At 42.3% G+C, this 20,612-nt stretch overlaps 1 protein-coding gene across 3 annotated transcripts in view; it reads left to right on the top strand.

Annotated features, from left to right (window-relative positions):
- cux2b (cut-like homeobox 2b) overlaps positions 1-20,612 on the top strand; it is an 83,264-nt gene that overhangs the window by 18,160 nt on the left and 44,492 nt on the right. For 2 of the 3 annotated variants that reach the window (XM_041999696.1, XM_041999697.1), the window contains exons 2-3: positions 17,490-17,600; positions 20,113-20,160. In XM_041999696.1, the coding sequence (XP_041855630.1) occupies positions 17,490-17,600; positions 20,113-20,160 (159 nt within the window). Of the gene's footprint in view, positions 1-17,225; positions 17,318-17,489; positions 17,601-20,112; positions 20,161-20,612 lie in introns of those variants that run through there. The other variant, XM_041999698.1, reaches the window with a different exon arrangement.

Here is a 20,612-nt window from a genome sequence, read left to right on the forward strand (position 1 = left end):
AAGTGTAGTTTATGGCATAAGCAGAACCCCAAAGAGATGTGTCTGGGAGTCAAATGAAATCATTGCTTGGCTTATAACATCTCTCACAGGCTACTTAACCCGTGATTCAGTAGATCCATGAGCTTGACATTTTTATGTGTTTTTGCAAGTTGATAGTGGTCTAACTCCATAGTTTAAATTTAATTTTTAAATCATTGACTAAGAAACACTTTTTATCATTGAAGTATTTAAGTTTTCAAGAAAATCCTGTATGAAATGAGTGATTGTAGGGTCAGGCAGTCAGCTCTATCTGCTGATGTGCTGGCACATATCAACCTATTTCTCTTTTACCCATTTTATTTTTCCTCCTGTTTTTACGAGCGCCTGCCAGGTTGGTGTTTCTCTTTCATTGTTGCTGGATAGGTAATGTAGCTGTGAGGTTAATGTTGAGAATCGTATAGCTTCGGCACAATAAAACTGACACAGTGAGACCTGGAGAAGTATGTTTATTGTTGCACCTAGCTGTGTGTCTGCTTTTGTGTTTGTGTAAGCCTGAATGTGGAAAAGGGTTAAGTCTTAATGCCTGCACCCCCAACCACCACCTTAAACACACCTAAAAGGGGCTGGACTGCAGGCTAGGAGGCTGGGAGTGCAGGGTGTCAAAGGCTAATTTTCGTAGCCACTCACAGGCGCTCATCTCTCACTGTGAAGTGGCAAGCGTGGCAAGTGGCTTGCATGTTGTCATGGATACTAAAGCATGGGACCCCAGAGATGGGGAGCGGGGGACGAATTGCTGCCCTGTCTATAGGATTCCTGTCAGCTCCGGCCTGATAGATGGCATTGATGGATCATTTGTCATACTGTAATTGTTCTCAGCAAACATAGAATACCCACTAGTATAAACAGTAGTGTGCCGCAGGGCTAATAAAGCGGGGAAATGGAAAGGAATTCACTGATCCACTGCCTCTTTCACTTTAAGAGACAATGGCTCTGTTGTCCGGGCAAGGCGGTCTTATTAGAGCTGTGAAGGCTGAGGAAAAAGCCCGGCTGAGAGAATAAAACAAGGCAATCATAAAGCAAACGGCAGTCACTTCTCTGTATCGATGTGCCTAGGCGGGGGTAGGTCTGTGAGAAGTGTTGACAGCTGAGGGAACAACAGGAGTAGGTCTAGGAGTGATTCGTTTTCTCCCCCTCTCTATTTGGCCAGTGAAAGTAAGGGAGAATGCTTGTCTAAGATAACAAATACAGCACAAGTGCAGATGCATAGCTGAGACTAGAAGCTCTATCTGCCAGGCTCTGAGATAGTCAGACGCCTGAGCTGGGTACAAATGACTCTGGGTACAAAGGTAGTATTTGTTCACCCTTGTTTTTGTATGGGTTTTGTGTCTTTGCTGTTACTACTGGGACTGACCCAATGCCATTTTTCTCCTCTGTCCCATTGTCTGTTTTTAGAGCTGCTCACAAAGTGTTGAGGTATGTGGGGGACATGACCTGCCAAGAGAAATAAGCTGAGGTCTACTCCAACTTTAATTAGTTTAAAGAAAAAAACTGAAATACTTTTTAGAGTCACAGAATAGAAGTGATGGCAGAGAGCCAGGGCACCAGCTGGACACTAGTTCAGAAATCTCAGCAGAGCCCAGAGTTTCACATCAGCCGTACCATCCTGGATGATTGACTTCATCAAATTAGATCAAACTTTTCAGATGCCCACTCTCTCCCTCTCTCATTTATCTCACTTCACACTTATCCAGGGAGCATGTTTGTCTCTGGATCCCAGCTGTAAGCATTTTCATGCAGGAGGCGGTCGGTCGGTGAAGGATGTGTTGACTAATGTGTGTGTTGGAGGGAGGCCCGCGTCCTGCTTGCCCACCGATGTTGGTCCTGGCACTCGTCATTGAGCACCTTGCCCTTCTGACTGTACCTGACACACTGTGACGCCTGGAGCACTTTAGGTTGACCTGGCTGCTCACCTCCTGCCTGATGGACAGATTAAAGGACCATTAAGCATAATTACTGTTTCAGCTGAAGAGGCCAACTTATCCTGTCAGAAAATGTTACAAATTGCTGCACCTCTGGCCTGTGCATTGCTCTTAAATTCAGAATTTTGTTTTACATGTCCGCTTTTTTCATTGTTAACGACTTTTGGCTTTGAAAATATGAATGTGTTTGAGGAGCATTGAGAAGACTTCAAATGAAGTATTAAATTAAGGTTTGCTTTCCAGGTATTGTAAAACTGTCACTAAGCCAATCAAAGTGAGTGTGATGGCTGTGGAGAGGACTGTGAGGGGTCAGTGATGGGATCTGGAGTGGAGCTGTGTGAGCGTGTGCTCTGTTGCGCTGTCTGTGTGATTATGTAAAATGTGATGAGGTGCTTTAGCATGGGCTGGCTGTTGTCGTGGTCTTGCCAGCTTCAGAGGGCCTGTTGCCAGTTTTACATATTTTTGCACAGAACTTGCAGCAGTGACTTTTAACGTTTTTAATGCTCCGTGCACCCATAAGGAAACTAACACTGCAGCCCCAGGGAAATTGGTCAATAGCATCGTCCAAGTTGGAGGCCCTGTCAGCAGACAGAGGTTTCCCATTTATTTGACATCAGCACTGATGTTTATTATGAGATCTCCTTTTACTAAAACATGCCCCTCTTTCGCCCCTTCTCATTATCATTTGGACGATTATTACACCCATGGTGAGAACAAACAGTTTCCTTACTTAATAATTCACATCACTTTCATCTGATGCTCAGTAACCATGGGCAATTTAGTAGTTGAATAATTTTGTGAAAAATTCATTTATTATCGCTGCGCGTTATGAATCTGGAGAGATGGAGAGTGGAGTAGTGCAGGATTTTAAATTGCGTCTGTGGAGCGAGGGATCCAAGGGTAGGTAATGTGTTCTAATGTTCTCAGCCATATGCATTGTTTTCAGGGCTCATCGGTTTTACATCGATTCCCACTGAAGTGTTTAATTGCATCATGAATATGATCTAATTCTGTCCTTTTTACTGAAACTGGAGCACTCTCTGCAAATGATGTACGGCCTTGACAGCACCACATCAGGATGTATTTTATATGGAATGTAAATTATAGTGTTAAATTAGCCTGGAAAGATAACTAGCTGGCACGGGGGAATGGACTCAACAGTTTAATTTAGTGTCAAAAGGCCGTGAAGGGATAAATCACCTCTCTCTCCTTTCTCTACTATGCCATATTAGGCTTTAATCATTCTGCTTTTCTTGTAATGTCACTTGTGTCTCACTGCAGTCTTAAGAGCTCTTGAAAACTGTTCTGCATTTCATGTGAAAGTACTTTGGTTGAAGCAAATACAAAGACAGTGTTTCTGCTTTTACAGTTTTTCCAGTAACACAATCACCATAACTTTCCAAAGAGAGCTAAAGACATGAAAATCACTTTCTTTTAACTCTCTGCAGGGCAAATGCAGTTTAATCAATTCTTGACGAGAGCCCCCTGTACAGGGGACAGCATGACATATTTACAGTACAGAAGATCTTTGCATGTGCTAGAAAGCACCAGTTGTAACATGTAGCACAACAAAATCATGGGGAGAAACTTTGCTACAAGACTCTACAAAGCATTGACATAAAGACAAAACAATAAACTCCAAATAATTAAATGGTAATGTAACAAAACATGGGAACACCACTGTCACTTCTGCTAATTTCTCCACTTCAAGCAAACTCATCAATGAGGCGTCACATGAAAGCTGAGACTGATGATTATAAAGATGTCTGTCTCATCACTGTGGGACAAAATTCTGAGCTTGCAGCCAAAGATTAGAAAAAAAATGATAAAACCATAAAGCACGTCTTAGATTTGGTGTTTTGTGGTTAAAAGTTTATTTCACCTCAAAAATAACTAGTTTCCATGAAGATGATGGGTGTTCTATAGTGAAGCATTTACTCTTCCCATGACAGTGTCTCTCAGTCCTTGTCCTCAGGGACCACTACCCTGCATGTTTTAGAGGTGTCCATCTTTAACACACCTGACTAAAATGAATGGCTTGTTAGCAGGCTTGCAAAAAACTTGACAAGCAGTTCAGTTAATCTGAATCAGGTGTACTGGAGTTGGAAAGAACTAAAACATGCAGGGCAGTGGTCCCTGAGGACCAGGATTGAGGAACACCATCCTATGATATACTGTTTTGGGGTTCACTTCGTTCTGGATCCTCATGGGGTTTCTAAGGTGAATTTGGGGGCTATCCCTCAATTCTACTGACTCTAAACATTGATAGCGGTGTCCATCAGCATCGGCTGATGGCCTCCTGAGATATTTACCTGTGTAACACCTCTATTAAAACATCTGGAAAACTGCTCAGGTTCGCTTTTTTTAGCTTCTATTTTTTCACAGTTTCTCATCAAACATTACTTTACTCATTCCTACATGAACTGGGCTGCTATACTCTGGTTTTCACTGGAAGTAATGTGGTTTTCTTTAAGGAGAAGATAACCATTTAAATGTTCTACTATGTTTGAGGTAAATTTACTCTGACACAGTAACACGTCTTGATCCTGACACCTCTGTGGTAATCTCACATGTCTCAGCTTTCTTTTGAGACCAAGGTTATACATATAACCCTTCTAGTTGCAAAGATATACTGAATTTATGTTGGGTACATCATTTTAGACAGAAGGCCGAAAAAAATGGGCCTCATCAAAAGCAGGTTAAAGAACTCTGCAATGCAGGGTGTGATTGCAGAGTCTGCATGTGGGGTATTCATAAAAACAGATGAAAGCCATTAGGTAGAGTCTGGTTTATAAGAAGGACCTCTCCCCATTTCCTGTCCTCAAGGCTGGAGTGTTTGTCTGAGTGGCCCCGCCATTATCCAGAGCAACCCAAGTGGGCTGCTGTGCCTGGTAGCAGCCCTCTCACCGCCTGATCTTTGTAGTATGATTGTTTCCTAGAAGAAACCACCTGGCCAAAATCTGGTCGCTTTAATGTGAGAACTCACATGGCTTTGTGTTCCCAGAGTCCTCGCTGTGAATTGATGTTCAGTCTAATGCACTTATCATCTGCCTGGTGGGATGAGGGGGTCATGGAAGAGCTGAAGTGGCAAGATGCTCTAAGGTGACACAAATATCTCCAGCATTTCTACAATGTCATATGTGCAGCTAGTATTAGCCACAAATAAATCTACTCTCTGCTGCTGGACCAGGGCTCCCACTCCCCCCATTGCTCTATGAATTCCTCCCACTGTACTTCTGATTTTGACAGCTCTGTGGAGAAAAGAGCCCTTAAAGTATCAAGTGGGGCTCTAGTTGTTTTCCTTGTTGTTTTGCTCTCTTAGGAGGGGGTTAGTGTGGGCTTTGGGGAAGAATTGGTATGTTAAATGAGCTATGGGAGGTCTGCCTTTTTGAGTGAGGTGGGGGAGTTCAGTAAGACGAGAATTGCTGCATTGGGTGTTTGAGGCAGCTGTGTGAAGTCATTTTCCGGGAGTGCAAGCGGGAGAGAGGTGTGGATTAGGCAGCGCCTCTGAGCCGGAACAAGTATGTCTGGGAAGGGATGAAGGCTACAAACCATAGATCTAATTCCTGTTCACGCTGCTAGACAGCAGAGACGCTCACACATAGCCAGTGTGAATTAGGCCCATTTGCTCCCTCTCAGTCTGAAGCGAGTGGAAACAGGAGCAGACAGGGAGAAGTTGACAGACTCCTCACATCCTGCCCTCGTTCCCGACTCCCTGCACAGTTTCCAGCCCACCTCTAAAAGCTTTCCTTCAGCTCACACTCATTTTTTATTGTTTCTCCTGCTGCAGGTCTTTATTATTGCTGACATTAACATGAACAAACTGCAAAAACAAGTTCCACTGTAATCCTTTGAGGAAGGGCATTACACTGGCAGTGCAGAAAAATGTTTGCACCTGTGGCCCCATCGATTGCGTGCTTGAAACTCCAATGCGCCGAAGTTCATGTCTTTTTAATGTGTATAATGCTTTGCCTCAGGTCATGCGATTGCCCTGAGGTTAAGGAAGGTTCATGAGGGGGTGCACAGCGGTGGATTAGCGGACTCGCTGTTCACCCCTTCCTTGTAAACGCAGCTTCCTCTCTCTGTTCTCCAAACCTTTCGCCCTCTTGTCAGCACACAAACACTTGGCCCCAGAGCCATGCTGTGTAGGAACTGAGATCAATGGGTCTGACCCAAATACGCTGTCCCTCTGCCTAATTGTAATTGGACATAGTTTGCTTGTGGGTCATCCACATATTGGGTTGGACAGGAAGGATGGGATGTTCCATTCAACATGTAAAAAAGACGTTCAAGTGTCTGTAGGCTGTGTGGCAGTAAAGTGTGAACTGTATTTTTTGCTTTTCCTCTCAGTTCCACCACTATTATAACACTTGATTCAGCGAACCAGCAAAAATCAATCAGATTGCTTTAGTTATTAAGGTTGGTTTTAGAGTGCTGCTAGTTGTGAGGAAGGATGGAGATGTTGGTGTAAGGGCCCTTCCCACTGTACATGTCTCTCCCATCACAAGCCTTCTGCACCCTGTGTGCCCCGTAATGAGTTGTATTACATGCTCTGTGGTGGGAATGTCTTGTGTTGGGGAGGGACTGTATTCAGTGTTAGTACTGCGATTGCAGGAAAAGGCTCTTTGTGTGTCTTTGAGATGCACTCAGTTGAAGCAGTGTGCACCCAGTGAAGCTGATGAGGAGAGAGCGAGTCCTTTGAGGAACATGTGGATGCCTGGCAGGCAGTGAAACACTGTACGGTTGTGTGCACTTATGCGTAGACATGTGTCCAACTGTGTGTCTGCAACTATGTGTTTGTTGCAGAAGGGGTAGATCACAAAAAATTGGGCTGCAGAGCTGGATGTGAGTTGACTTACTCGTGGATACTTGGTTTACTTATTCCACATTTTCAAATGGCTTTCCAAGAGGTAGTGTAACTTACATTATAAGAATGATAATCTACTCCAATCGGCTCATTCATCACTTGAGCTGCTCATTGTGACCTCTTCTGAGGACTGGTGCGAGGCCTAGCTGTGGGCTAAGTGATTTTGTGAAGCAGCATCATGGGGCTCAGGTCTTATTCCTTTTTGTAGGAATGCATTTTCTACTAAGGTGGCAACAAACTGCATTTGCACTTAAAACATATTCTGTAATCTTCTGTTATTTTACATACAAATTGCATCCTGGGCGATGCATTCATCATTGCTCATATCCAGCCCACTGTTAAATGAAAAATGTATCTGAGATGAATAATGGATCCCTCCATAGTATAATTTTGTGTTTCTTGAATATAGTCGAGAGTTCCTCCTCCACTATATCCTCTAAATTTCTTCCCCCTTGCTTGGATGAAGTTTTAGATATGAAGAAAAATAGCTTATTTACCCTAGTTATTGTTTACCTGCGAGTCTTTACAATATAAACAAATTTCAAGACTCAGAATATGTGCAGTTTATTGACAAAAATAGCACACTGCCGTTGTGAATCATGGTGCGGCAACCTTAGGAAGCTTCACATCTAAGTACCAGTCAATCATGATCATGTAGCATACCTTGTAGAATCTTGTAGTGTGTTTAGTTTGGTTGGAAGATGATGGGTTTGTAGCTAGCTGTCATACACAGGTGCTGCTGTAGAAGCAGTGTTGGGGGGGTTTCCACTGGGGGCTATAGATGGGCAGCCTTGTGTGAAGCTGGGAGAATTGAGGTTGAGTAGCCGAGCCCTTTGTCTTTATCTCTAATTACATGGTGAGGCTTGGGGAGATTGGGCAGAACTGTAAACCCCCTACAGATAGCTGGGTGGCCCCCCTGGCTGTTACACAGCAGGGCTTGAGGGTGTGAAGCAGAACCAAGTCTGGTGGGGATCTAATCCCACAACAGATTTTATCCCCGGGGAGCTCCTTGTGTTCTTTCCTCTTCACATCAGCTTTCCAACCCACCGCTGTGGGAGAAGCACGCCAAGGCTCTAGCAGCCCACTCTGTCGTGCTCTACTTGCTCCTGTCGGTTTATGTCGTCCCTAAAGTTTTCCAGGCTGTCCTGGGAGACATCCTGACACAGAGTTGCAGATGGGAAGCACTGGACCGAGGCAGCTGGTGTCACAGTGTGGATTGGAATTCACTGTTGGGATAAAATATGAAACAAATATGTCATTACACATATGTTTTCCACAGTTTGTTCATCCAGCTGTTTCCTTCCTCACCCCCCCTCCCGACTCCCCCTTTGCTGTACAGTATATAATAGACCTGAGTAGGGTTGACTAATAAAAATTATTTCATTATCTGCCCCATTGTGACCCATTTTTCTTTGAATGGGTGTATCTACTTACAAGCATTGTCCTCCTTAGCCATTGCTTCAGGGTTGTAGTGTTTATACTTTGTTGTTTTGATGAAATGAGGCAACACTATCATAAGACAGCCCAGATGATGCTTCACTACAAATGAAGGCAGGATTTTTTTTCTCAGTCCGATAACTGTCCTTTTGATTCTTTTGCAAGTTTAATCTGCAGAAATCAATAGAAGGATGCATGTTGGGCTTGGGAGTCAACAGCAGCCGTGTTTGATGGGTAAACGGACAGCCAAATGGATGATGTGGGAGAGCATTCATCTTTCTTTAGGCAAATTGGGCTGCTAGGACCTGACTAATTGATTGATTGCATTACTTGCTGATACAATCAAAGCCTGGCCTGATTTATGGCGATAAATCGATTGATTAATAAGGTTTTCCGTGATGGGGTTGGTCCGTGATGGTGGTGCAAAGTGGGGGAAGACACCTCCAAGTCACACATCCGTCTTGGAGCAGTCAGCCTTGTTGGTTTAATGTAGTAATGAGAAAGGTCTGATCCCCCTAGCTGACATTTAGAAAGAGCCGGCTGGCTGTGACCTGCTCCCTAGATTAACCTCCACTTGTTCTCATAAGGACCTCTGATATTAAAAGATTGGAAGCAGCGTCAGCTATCAGGGAAAATAAAAAATGAAGACTGACTTTTGTCAGTTCACCATTTGCATACAGAGAAGCAGCAAAAATCAATTACACATTCCAGAGTAAATAAAAACACACATGTTGAGCAGCATAATGTGAAGGCTTCTTGTTGACTTTTTCCAGATTACATTTAGTCGAGTATTGAAATGCTGATTTACAGCAAGATGGAGTCCATTCCCCGCTCTCGCCTGCCTGTCTGCCTGCCTCTTCAGAATATGAAATGGAAGTTAAACACTGTGAATCTCCAGTGTGAGGAGGAGGGCTCTGGACGTGTGGGCAGTGTAGCATCAAATAGATTGTGTTTCCTCCCGTGTAAACGCCTAATGTGTGCCGAGCGCTCTGACACAGATGAATGTAAGGAATTTGCTGTAAAGACTTTACGGCCCTTTTGAGAGACATGGCTGGAAACTGGTAGCTTGGAACTTGTTCCACGCCCCCCTGAACACACGTCCACACACATGCACGTACACACGCGCTGTCACAAATGCTTACACATGCACACACGTCAAGGCACATGGCCCTCCAAGGAGAGTAGCTACATCAAACTGGTGGAGCTTGTGTGGACATCTGGGATACTTTTTATTTGCTTTGGGTCAGGAATGGCGGCCCTGATGATGTGATGAGAATCATCTTGCAGACCCACGCCGCACTGTGCGCTCTGTTATGGCAGCAAATAATCCTGGTGATTGTCTTGACCAGGCTCATCATTTAATATGTGAGCGATACCTTCTGCTGCACAGCAGAGTAAATTATGAAATAATTCATGGATAAAACGCTCTTTCAAGTGGCTGTTCCTCTTCTGCAGCAGTAGAAGTTGTCTTCCAGATCTTGGAGCCCGTTGCGATGGCGCTCAGAGCTCCCGGCTGCTTGTTGTCAGCACCGCTTTTATTCCCACTCTCACCGCTCTATTTAGATTTATTTATATTTGGTTCAAATACGGTAAAATGAGTGTGCGACAGAAAGAGGGAGGGTAAAAAAGTGTTCCATCTTTCTCAGACAGGTGGCCCAGGTTTATGTCGCCAGGCCCCAGGGGCCCTGCTAACTGAGTCTGAGTGAGAGGTGGGACCCAACTCTCAGCGCTACACAGGTGGTGTGAAATGCAGCCCTCTTTCCACACCTGAAATATTCAGATTCTTCCAGCAGAGTCGCTTTGATCTTGCTGCAATCGACAAGGGAAAACGGAGAGAGTAGGGGGGGAGAAAACAACAAAAACAAGAGGAAGAGCAGCACACCTGAGAGCGAACAGATTGACATTTCTTAAGAGAGAATAAACAATCGCAGGTTAGCTATGTTGCATCTCTGCAGCTCGTCGTTTCAGGTGAAAGTGGGCCATCGCAGAGATGGCTGCATCTATGGAGCTATCCTCCTCTCTTAGCTGGCAGACCTCAATGGTGGAGCTTCACAGGAAGGAGTCTCCTGCAGGGCGATCCTCTTCTCCCACTTTGAAAGATTATTAAAAACAAGAAAACAAACCATGTCCCCAATTTGATTGTTTTTCAGGTTTGACTCTGTTGCTGCCTTCTCAGTTTTACTTTAGCGTTCTGTCTTTCTTCTTTGCTGTTGTGAAACCACACTGTTGCGTTTTTGTCTGAGCTGATCATCTGGCAGACCAGGGTTATCGTGTCGTCTCTCAGGTTTCAACCCACCAGTCTGCTAATGAATCATAGGAGCGTGTAATTAGTCACCCTGCATGTACCACACAATGACAATAGACATCCTGATTGTAACCACAGAGTTTGAAAGGAGCGGAACAATGGTCGGCCTTAATGATGATATAAGGTGTTGTAATTGGCCTTCGTTTGGAGCATTCAGTCATAGACTGTAATTTGAAGTTTCTAATTGGAGGACATTTAAAGTTATTCATTGGATTTAAAGAGTATACTGGATAGCTTGAAAGTGCAGCAATAAGATGTTTTTGTGATGTTTCCTGATACTATTTTGAACCAGACTTGACAATAAATTAAATAAAAACCTCCTCGACCATACAAAGATGTGTTACCGGTACATTAGCAAAAAGTAAAAATGTGTGCATGCGTGTCCGTGTATGCATGTTGGAATTAAAGAGAGAGAACTGTTGACAAGTAGGCTGTGCTCCAGTGCATCAGGCGCCAAAAACCCTCTAAATGAAGCAGGGTATGACGAATAATGGCTGACAACACCAGTCACACCTTTTGCTGCTGATTGTAACGCTCACACGCTTCTCCTTCCTTTTGTAAGATTTAGCATGCTGTTTGAAGACAGCCTGACTGACTGGGGATTAATTATTTTGGATGATTTATCAGACTTTTCAGTCCACAGTTTCAAGAGGTGTCAAAATAAAATGTGGTTTTCCTTGCTGGTAAGTTCTTGTAACCTATAAACGTCCTACAGATTTCTGAACTGTGCAGTCAGGACTGCAGAGTGGACAGGTGCAGACTGTGCATGTTATCTGTAGATGTGGGGTGGCAGAACCTCACAAGGGGTCAGAAGACAAATCAGAGGCAATCATCAGAGGAGGGAAGCAGGAAAAAACCCATTTACAGCATGTTTATCTTTCAGTTTTTAGTGGCAGTCTGATCGGAAACAGCCTCAGAGTAGCTGTGGATCAGTCCACCAGTGAAAAATATATAAAACTTGTAGAAATCAATATCAGCTGTCATTTTTTGTTTATTATATCTGCCGCAGGAATTGCTCTAAATCATTTAAATGAGGTAATCTTTACTCATGTGGCTCTTATAGCTCAAAGCACAGTCACAGAATGAGATGCAGTCAGAATTTGACCCCGGCATGGTGTGGTCTAACAGCGCTGGGATGATGCTGTGAATTGAGCAGCTCCAGTGATCTGATGGAGAGTGAAAGTGAAGGAGGTAAACAGATGGAGGAAGATACCAGGTGATTGCAGCCCTCCAGTGTTCCCCTGTCAAAAGCTACATGCTCAGATTGCGCTCAGAGTACGGGGTCACATAGGTCAGAGGTTCCTCCCACCCTCGCTCTGTCTGCACGGCCGAACACACACCAAAGATCTGTCTGCACGGCCTAACACACACCAAAGATCTGTCTGTGTTATGCTTTTAACTGATGCTCAGTCCAGGGAGGCCAGATAAGAATTCATTTTGGATCTTTGCGATGGACAGGCACCAGCGTACACCTTTCCATCTCTGCATCCTCCCTCAGCGACTAAGGTGGAGGGGTTGCCAGTAATAATGTTAAGGTCAGACTACACTGCAGCGATTGGAACCATTGATTGTGGCTATTTGATTTATTGATCAGTACGCCCTCTCAAATGTGGCGTCTGAGATGCGGCGCTAATCTCAGGCAGCTAGAGACAATCTTGTGCCTCACAGAGAAAAGGGAGGCGATAAACAATGTATGAAAGGAAACTACACTTATCTTAATCACTGACTGGTCCATGCCCAGTCTTGCTGTAGCTCCTGTGTGTGAATGTCAGCGCATGTGTGCCTAACCACTCTTTTTGTGCAAGACCTTGCGTGCAAGTGTGTGTGTGTGCATTGATGTTGCATTGGTGTGTGTATGCAGTGGGGGTTGTGAGCCAGTACAGTCACCAGGCAGAACAGAGTGGATCTATAAATTGATGGAATTCAAAGCCTCCAGCATCGATTACCATTATAACAAACAGCAGCACACAGAATGTCTGATTATTTTTAGACAAAGATTCTGTGCTCTCAGCAGCAATTCTGCTGATGCTGTCACACTTTCAGACATCTGCCTATGATTGCAATTAGATGGGATACAAAAAGAAAAATAATACCCCATCTGCATTTTCCCCTCTCTCCTCCTCCTTCCTATTTTTTCCACTTTAATTTGTGCTCTCCAAGCCCAGTGAACACAATAGTGATTTTGACTCAGTCTACCTCATTGCAGTACCTTGGTAGTTTTTTTTCAGTTGTCAACATTTTCCAGCATGGGTTGTCTTTGTGAAAGGCCAAAAAATTGCTTGCGACTACAGATGTAATCAAGATGAGCTAGGTTTAATGAATCAATGTCAAATCTACTCAAACACAATACATTAGTGAGCCCTACATTTTTAGCAATAAAAAAAAAACTTCCACTTGCACATGTTCCAGCACATTTTTTGCTCTGATTTCTGTCAGGTGCTGCTGTCTTTGCTGGATTTGATTTTAAAGATTTATCTTTAAAAAAAAAATCCATTTCCTCTTTTCGTTAGTAGACATAACTTGCCTTCTATGATTTAAATGAAACCAAACAGTTTTGACAACCGGCTTAAGTCACAATGTTTTTTTTCTTTTTACATATTTGCTGCAACCTCCAATTTTTGTCGTGCTGCATCTCTGCCTGGACACATATAAAAAGTTCATGTACATTCAGTGGTTGCTACAAAATACCAAAACCTTTTTAATGCAGCATCAGATTATGCAAGGAGTCCACTACAGGGTTCAGTTTTGGTGAGAGTCGGAGGATGTGAGTCAAGGCTGCTCAGCAGGTCATTAACAGACTGACAGTAAGCTGCAGGTCTATCCTGCTAAAACCAGTTATTTTCTTTCTTGGTCTTTGTTTTTGAGTGTAGAGTCACCAAGATTGCTTTCCTCTGGTATATTGACTCGAGCACAACAGGACTTGTTCCATGCTCAAAATCCTCCTTTCCTGGCCCTCCAGCCCCAGTGACAGCTCCGCCCTCCCCAGGGGAAACTCATCAATTATAGCTGGATGTTTGACTGGCAGAGGCTTAATGACAGGAGCTCTGTATTGACTAGACTGCCACACACTGAAAATTTGGTCTCAGTCGTCCTTCTTAAAACCTGTCAAATGATTACTGAGAAGTTCCTCTTCACACAGCAAGTTAAAACTCTCCTTATCCTATTTTCAGGACAGCCTACATATTTATGTGAATGAGTTCATGAACGATGAAGCTCAACACAATGAAGGAGATAAGTAAATTCTAAATAAATCAGAAGTCTCAAAGGAGACCTAGTTGTGGGTTGAAATGGATCACATCTGATTAAGAAGGAAAGGAAAAATCTTCTTTAGTATCTTTTGCCTCTTGAGATGGCATTCCTATTACAGCAGGACTATATTGCAGAGTTCCTCCCATCATCAGTTTGAGCAAGACAACCAAAGTAGCAAACAGTCTGTTCTGCCTCACTTCTTTCCAGAAAGACAGGCAGTAGGTTTCATTTGATGGGCTGCTGCCCAGGCTCCCCTCCCTCATAATGGTCTAAAAACTACGGGGATGCTTTCAGAATAACCATGCCACAATCACGCCACAATGATTGCACTGCTTGGCTTGCATATTGCTCGAATATCCTCCAATATTCTCATCAGCTGAGCTGCAATGAAAGTAACCCAGCTCTACATAGAGGCCACTGAAGCACTGGCAGACTTAGAATCACCATACTGTTATATCTTAAGTACTTAGAAAATCCACTCAAAGTCACTTCTTCAGGAATTTTCTCTTGGCAAGATTAGCTGGTCTGGGGCCATTTGAATCTAGCAGAGGTTGGCCGGCTTCTCAAAACCCACTCTCTAATCTCCAGGAAGGCTCATCTCAAACGGACTGTAAGGACTAACAGGAATTTATAAAGTCCTGTCGTCTTATCCTGTAAGGCCATGGCCTTTTACAGTGACGGTACTATTCATAAGGAATGACACATTTTCTATGAACCAAACCTATGCTCAAGTATAGGGATATTTTTTATATATTAGGTTAATAAGTGCAGTGGCATCCAGAGTTTCTGGTGTAACCAATATCAGATAGCTGGGTCAGAATTTCCTGCTCCGTTAGGCTGATTATTAACTGAGTGCAGATAAATTTGAAGAAACTAATAAAAAGCTAGATATTCATCACATGTACTGTTTAACTGCATTCAGCTACAGCTCGCTCTTATAGATGCTACATGCTGATAATGCAGATGTTTTCTTTAGATATTATCCCTCCTTATCTGCTCTCATAAACCTGTGATAGTGCGCTTTAATGAAAGTGTTGATCCAAGATACTGCAACACGTGTTCAGTTGGTCAGTCACTTATAGGATACAGTAAAAAACCAAAACTTTGCATTAGTGGCTTATTTCTCACTGATCAGCCATAACATTAAAACCACTGAAAGGTTAAACAACTGCTCAAGTTACTATAATATGATATTCTGCTTAGAGGACCAAAACCAATATGACTTAAACACTACTACAATAGCCTTCCCCTGCAGGACAGTAGTGGTCTGCACAAAAACTGCTTTGGAACGGCTGGAAAAATACAGCAAACAGTCTGAGGCGTGACCTGGAGAGCTGGGAAAAAGAAGTCAAATTAAGATGTTTTCCTAAACCTAAACATGCAGCTTTTGTGCTTAAACCTAAACAGATAGGATCAGGCGTGTTACTTTAAATGATCTTGTTACAAAATGATAAACATGAATGACACGCAGCTGCAAGAAAACAAATGACAAAACACAAAAACAACTAAAATCGACAAAAACACTCTCAAAACTACATTTCTTTTCATTTTTCTTTCTCTTCATTTTTCTACTGCTCCAGAGTTCATTGTGTTATTTTGAACTCGCGGGTCAGAGATTACAGGGAGGCATGGTTTACTGCCAGTGGGAGCGGACGTGTCTTGCAGATTTTCCAGAAGATCAGATTTCAGATATTCAAAAATCATGTTTGGCCTAATGGTACAAATGTCTTTCTTAATTCTCGTGTCTTCATCCCATTCTAGACATTGGAAGTGATATACAGGTAAAAATAATGATCAATTATTTAAAAGGGATTAAATAAGATGAACAACAACAAAAATGGATGATTAGAAAGCAAAGCTATAAAATATTATAAAAGGAAGTAATGAGCTAAATAAACAACTAAATTACAATAGTGAGAAATTTATTAATATTGTCTTCATCTTAATGATTAATTTCTTTTCAACCTGAATAGCTTTTTGAGTATACATATTATAAATTATACACATTGTTTGCATATTATTGAATACAGAAAGCGCACATTAGCATAAAAGTGGGTTCATAGAAAAGTAAAACTTTGTCTTATATTAAATTGTTAATGTTGCTGATTCAAGACATCAACATAGCTCAGTTTAGTAAAAATGCAAAACATGTTTCAGAGTTCAGTTCTAAAGAGCTGCAGTCCTGCAGGTTTTAGAAGTTTCCCTGCTCCATCACACCTGATTCTAATGAAATAGATCCAACAACTTATTAAGTTCTGCTCAGATACTCATTTATTTGAATCAGGTGAAACAGGGAAAAATTTAAAACTAGCAGGATTGCAGCACTCTTGGATGAAGCTTGCCTCGCCCTGCCTTAGACTCGGTACACTCATTTCTACTCTCTGACTTCCCCGTCCAGGGACTTGAACCAGCAGCCCTTCAATTAACAGCCTGGTTCTCTGACCGACGTTCTGTCACTATCCCACGAGGCCGCTGCTGTTGAAGTTTCAGCCTTCCATTTTCTGTCTTTTTTTTTTTTTTTTTTTCCATGTGTGATGATTTATTAAATTGCCTTTAAGTAAGACTGCAGATTAATTAAAACACAGTCAATTTAATTTCCCGGCTTCATATATAAATTTGCAGTGGTAATTGAATCCCCTACTCCACTTTTTATATTGTTACCCAGCAGTTACAAGAGAAAGTCCTAATCAATTACTGACAATTGCAGTCAAAATGAAGAAAGGATGGATATACAGTTGTCTCTTCTATCCCTGCTCTGTACAGAGGAGCAGATGTTGAGTCTGTTTTGCTTTTTTTTTCTGTTTGCTGAAAGGGCCGGGAATTGGAGGAGTGATCGATAATATTGGATTTGCGGATGGCATGTGGTGCAGCTGAGTCCAGCATGAATGCAAGGTTCTGATGAAGGGCCTAGTACACAGACAGCTTTGAATAGTGGATCAGACATGTTGCCAGGGTGGAGCTCTCATTTAGCATAACACACGCATGTAAATAACCAGTGTGCGGAGACATTAATAGATTAGTGATCAGGGCTGTTGCAGCAAAAGGGTAATTTGGCTAAAACTATGCAGGCTGCTGTCGTGTATTGGAAATCCATGCAGGATCAATATAAGGATCGGTGCAGGTGAGGGGAGAGAGATTGAAAAGAGGCTGAAAATAGATCTGACCCGTGGTAATTACGCCAGCAGGCAAGGCCATTGTATGTTCGAATCAGGTCTTGGCCGGGCTTATAAAACAGCTCTTCATTTTAGAAGGAAGCTCTGTTTATTTGTTAGGGTGTTTGTCAGGTTATTGGGTCCCTACACGTGACTCACCCCCACCTCCTCCCCTCTTCCCTTCTCTCTCTCCGACTCTACCTCCTCCCTCTTGCCCCACTTGCTCTCTGGCGCTCTATAGCCGTTGCAAACGTATTGATTATTTCAAATACTGATTATCTAAAAGGCCTTCTGCTACTGTAGGCATTGGATTTATTTTGGCTTAATTATTTATGGGCCAGGGCTAGCTGTAAGTATTACTGCTGTGAGATCATGAAGGATTACATTGTTAATATTCAGCAGCGTATTTTTATTTATGTACACTTCAAGCTTTACTGGGGAGCGCTGGCAGGCTCCCTAAAGGGCAGTGTCTCTCCACTCTTCATCCTCTCACCCTTTCTGTCTGGTTTGTGTGTTTGCAGAGGGAGCTAAACTCTGTAGCGTCTGAGCTGGCGGGTCGACAAGAGGAGAGCGAACATTCCCACAAGCACCTGGTAGAGCTGAGCAGGGAGTTCAAGAGAAATGTCCCTGAGGTGAGTCTAGCACCGTGCCCCCCATTATCTCAGCTGTATGTGTCATTTTCCTCATCTTCACCTCAGCAGGTTCTGGCTGTCTACATCACTGCTGCCGCTGAAGCCCCCGGTGTATACTTTTTTTTAGAGATTTTATTTTTTTTATTTCTCCTTTTGTAAAATATCTGCATCAGTGAACTGTTTGTTTAAAGTGCACAAGTCAGGGATAGCCAGTCTTCTCCAGTAGCTCAGTTAATATTTAAATGCTGAGGCCTTGCAGTATTAGCCTCTGGCTGGGAGAAATGGGAGGCCAGGGGGCTCATTTACAAAAGGTAAGCATGACTTTGGTGCTTAAATTCAGCTCTAACACCACTTTATGAAAAAGTTATCTTGCTGTCAGAGCTGCCAGCTAATATTGATATTGCTCTGAATTTCTGTGGTGTAACAGGAAGTACTGTCTCTCTAAACCCACGTGGAAAGAGACTGTAACACAGTAAATGCTGATGAGTGCAGCCATCCTACATATGAATACACTTTCTTTTCTGCAGCTTAAAATGTTTTATTAAAGACAAATGCAAAGTATAGTACTGGTACAAAATGAAGTGTATATTTAAAGATTTTTGATATCTTTTTGGACATTTAAATGATGCTCCACAAATTTCAGATCAACCTTCTGTCTTATGGGCAGAATAATAGCTATGCATTTGTTTTTCAACATTACTGACACTTGAATCAGTTAAGAAATGAATCTCTGTGGCCAGTAAGAATGGACAGCTACCACTTCTTGCTCTTTAAATGTAAATATTCCTGTATGAATATTGTTTTAAAGGAGACACAAGCACATTCTTCAAACGTTTTCTTAAAGCTGTGATGAAATGTACAGAAGCACATAGCTGCCACCCTCGGGGGGGAACTAATTATGTCATAACATGATTTTTTTTTTTTATTGGAAAATGTAAAACATAAAAGGCAATATTTTATTAATGTTTATATCTGTTGAAGAGGAATATATATATATATATATGAGAGAGGGAGAGATTGTTTCACATTCCTACTGTACATACAGTATTTATTCTGAGTACAAAAATTTACAAATTACTTTAATAAAGCACTTACATAACCAAAATAAAAGAACAAAAACTGTCAAATGACGAACTGTTGTATTTTAGTTGATCAGTCAGTCATTTCCACCACTGAGTACCTGTTTTTCTGTGAATTTGCCCTCACCAATCATGGTGCTCCGATAACAAACGTGAGCGCCACCAAAGCTGCTCTATAAACAAGATGAGCACTCCCACAAACATCCTTAACATAAATAGCTGAAATGTTTCTGCATGACAAGAATATCTGTCACAGCTCCATAAAATATATTGTGCTCCAATATTTCTATGTCACAGCAACATATGCTGCATGCACTCTTTTTTCAGGTTCTAACAATAAAACATTTCATGTTTTTACATCAAAACTATCATGTTATAGCATGGAAAGGTTTCATTTTTTCCCTAGGGTGGCAGCTCTAATCTTCTGTAGAAATATCTGTGATTCTTTTGTCAAAGTGAAAGCTCATTCAGTTCAGGTGACTATATAGCAAAGTAAGAAAAAAAGGTATGGTCAATATATTTTAGCTTCCTACTTCTAATGTGAGGTGAACACAGGATGGTTTGATGTTGAATCTTGGTGGACTTTAAGATAATGAAACATTTAAGTCTGAAATTGCTGCAGCAACTTGGGTTGTGTCACCCAAGTTAAACTGTTAAACTGTCAATCTAACTTTTATTCCTGCAGCAACAGCACACAAACTAAAAAGTGATTTAAAACGGTGTATGGTGCTACTCCCTACTGAGATGCCATCAGTGCATCCCTGTGCTACTTTTTGTTTTCTCCTGCATAACACTTAAAACTATGCAGTGTTCATTCTGTGCTACTTTTGTGAGGTAAAATAGCAATTAACTGAACTGAACACAAGAAAATTAAAATCCATGAATGCAACAGATTTGATTTTGTCATATTGCCCTTTTCATCATCTTCTTTGAAATGATCATTTATTGACATTTGGCTAAAGTCAAAGAGAATATTTTTTATGTTTTATAAATGAACCCTCCAGGCTATTTGCTGTGCTGCCTGCCTATCTTAGTGTGTGCTGTAATCTTGTCAGTATAATACAGGCGTTTAAGACAGGATCAGGCTGTCACCACTGGCAGCACAATCCCCTTACCTGAGGCTGTGAGAGCTTGCACAAGTCAGGATTTTTGAGCTCTAACACAAGCTCCATTGAAAAGCCCCACTTTTCAAACATGCCCACTCAAACCCCTTTAGGTTTAACCATTAATACCCACACCCTGCAACAACACACCTCTCTGACACACACATGCAATGTAAGAGAAGCTATGGTGAGAATCCATTAGCAAAGATTCTTCAGTCCTCTTTCTTTGCCGCTTGTGCCTCACTGGGGACAACCTGGTTCTCGAGCAAGTGGAGCATCTGCACAACAGAAAATGCTGAGACAGAGTTTACTTTTTTTGTCTGTACATAGGAGGTCCGGGAGATGGTGGCACCTGTTCTCAAGAGTTTCCAAGCCCAGGTGAGTCACACGTCTCTGCATTTTAAAGATTACAGACTCTGCAGAGTAAAGCAGAGCCTAGAAACCACTAAGCAGCATTTTATTGATGATTTCCTACACTTCTGTTCCACAAAATTACTTAAAGTAGACACTCCTGTTGGATATTGTACAAACATTGACCAGAGCAGAGGAGTGTGCTCCTGGAATGAATGAATTGATAAATGGGGGGGTGGAATCCATGCCGTTCTTTTCATGTTACTGCTCATCTGGTGCTTATTGACTGATGCCTTTTCTGTCAAAGTGAAGTAGCATCTATCTGCCATTAGATGATCAGATATCTGGCTTCTCATATTTTCTTGGCAGAGACAAGCCCTCATTTCCTGTTGTGATGTGCATTCACCGTGCCCCCTCTGACGTCGCCATATTGAAAAAGTCATCTGATACCTACCAAGACTCTGCTCCAGCCATTAAAC

This window comes from Melanotaenia boesemani, chromosome 11, assembly GCF_017639745.1.
Source record: "Melanotaenia boesemani isolate fMelBoe1 chromosome 11, fMelBoe1.pri, whole genome shotgun sequence".
Lineage (NCBI taxonomy): Eukaryota > Metazoa > Chordata > Actinopteri > Atheriniformes > Melanotaeniidae > Melanotaenia > Melanotaenia boesemani.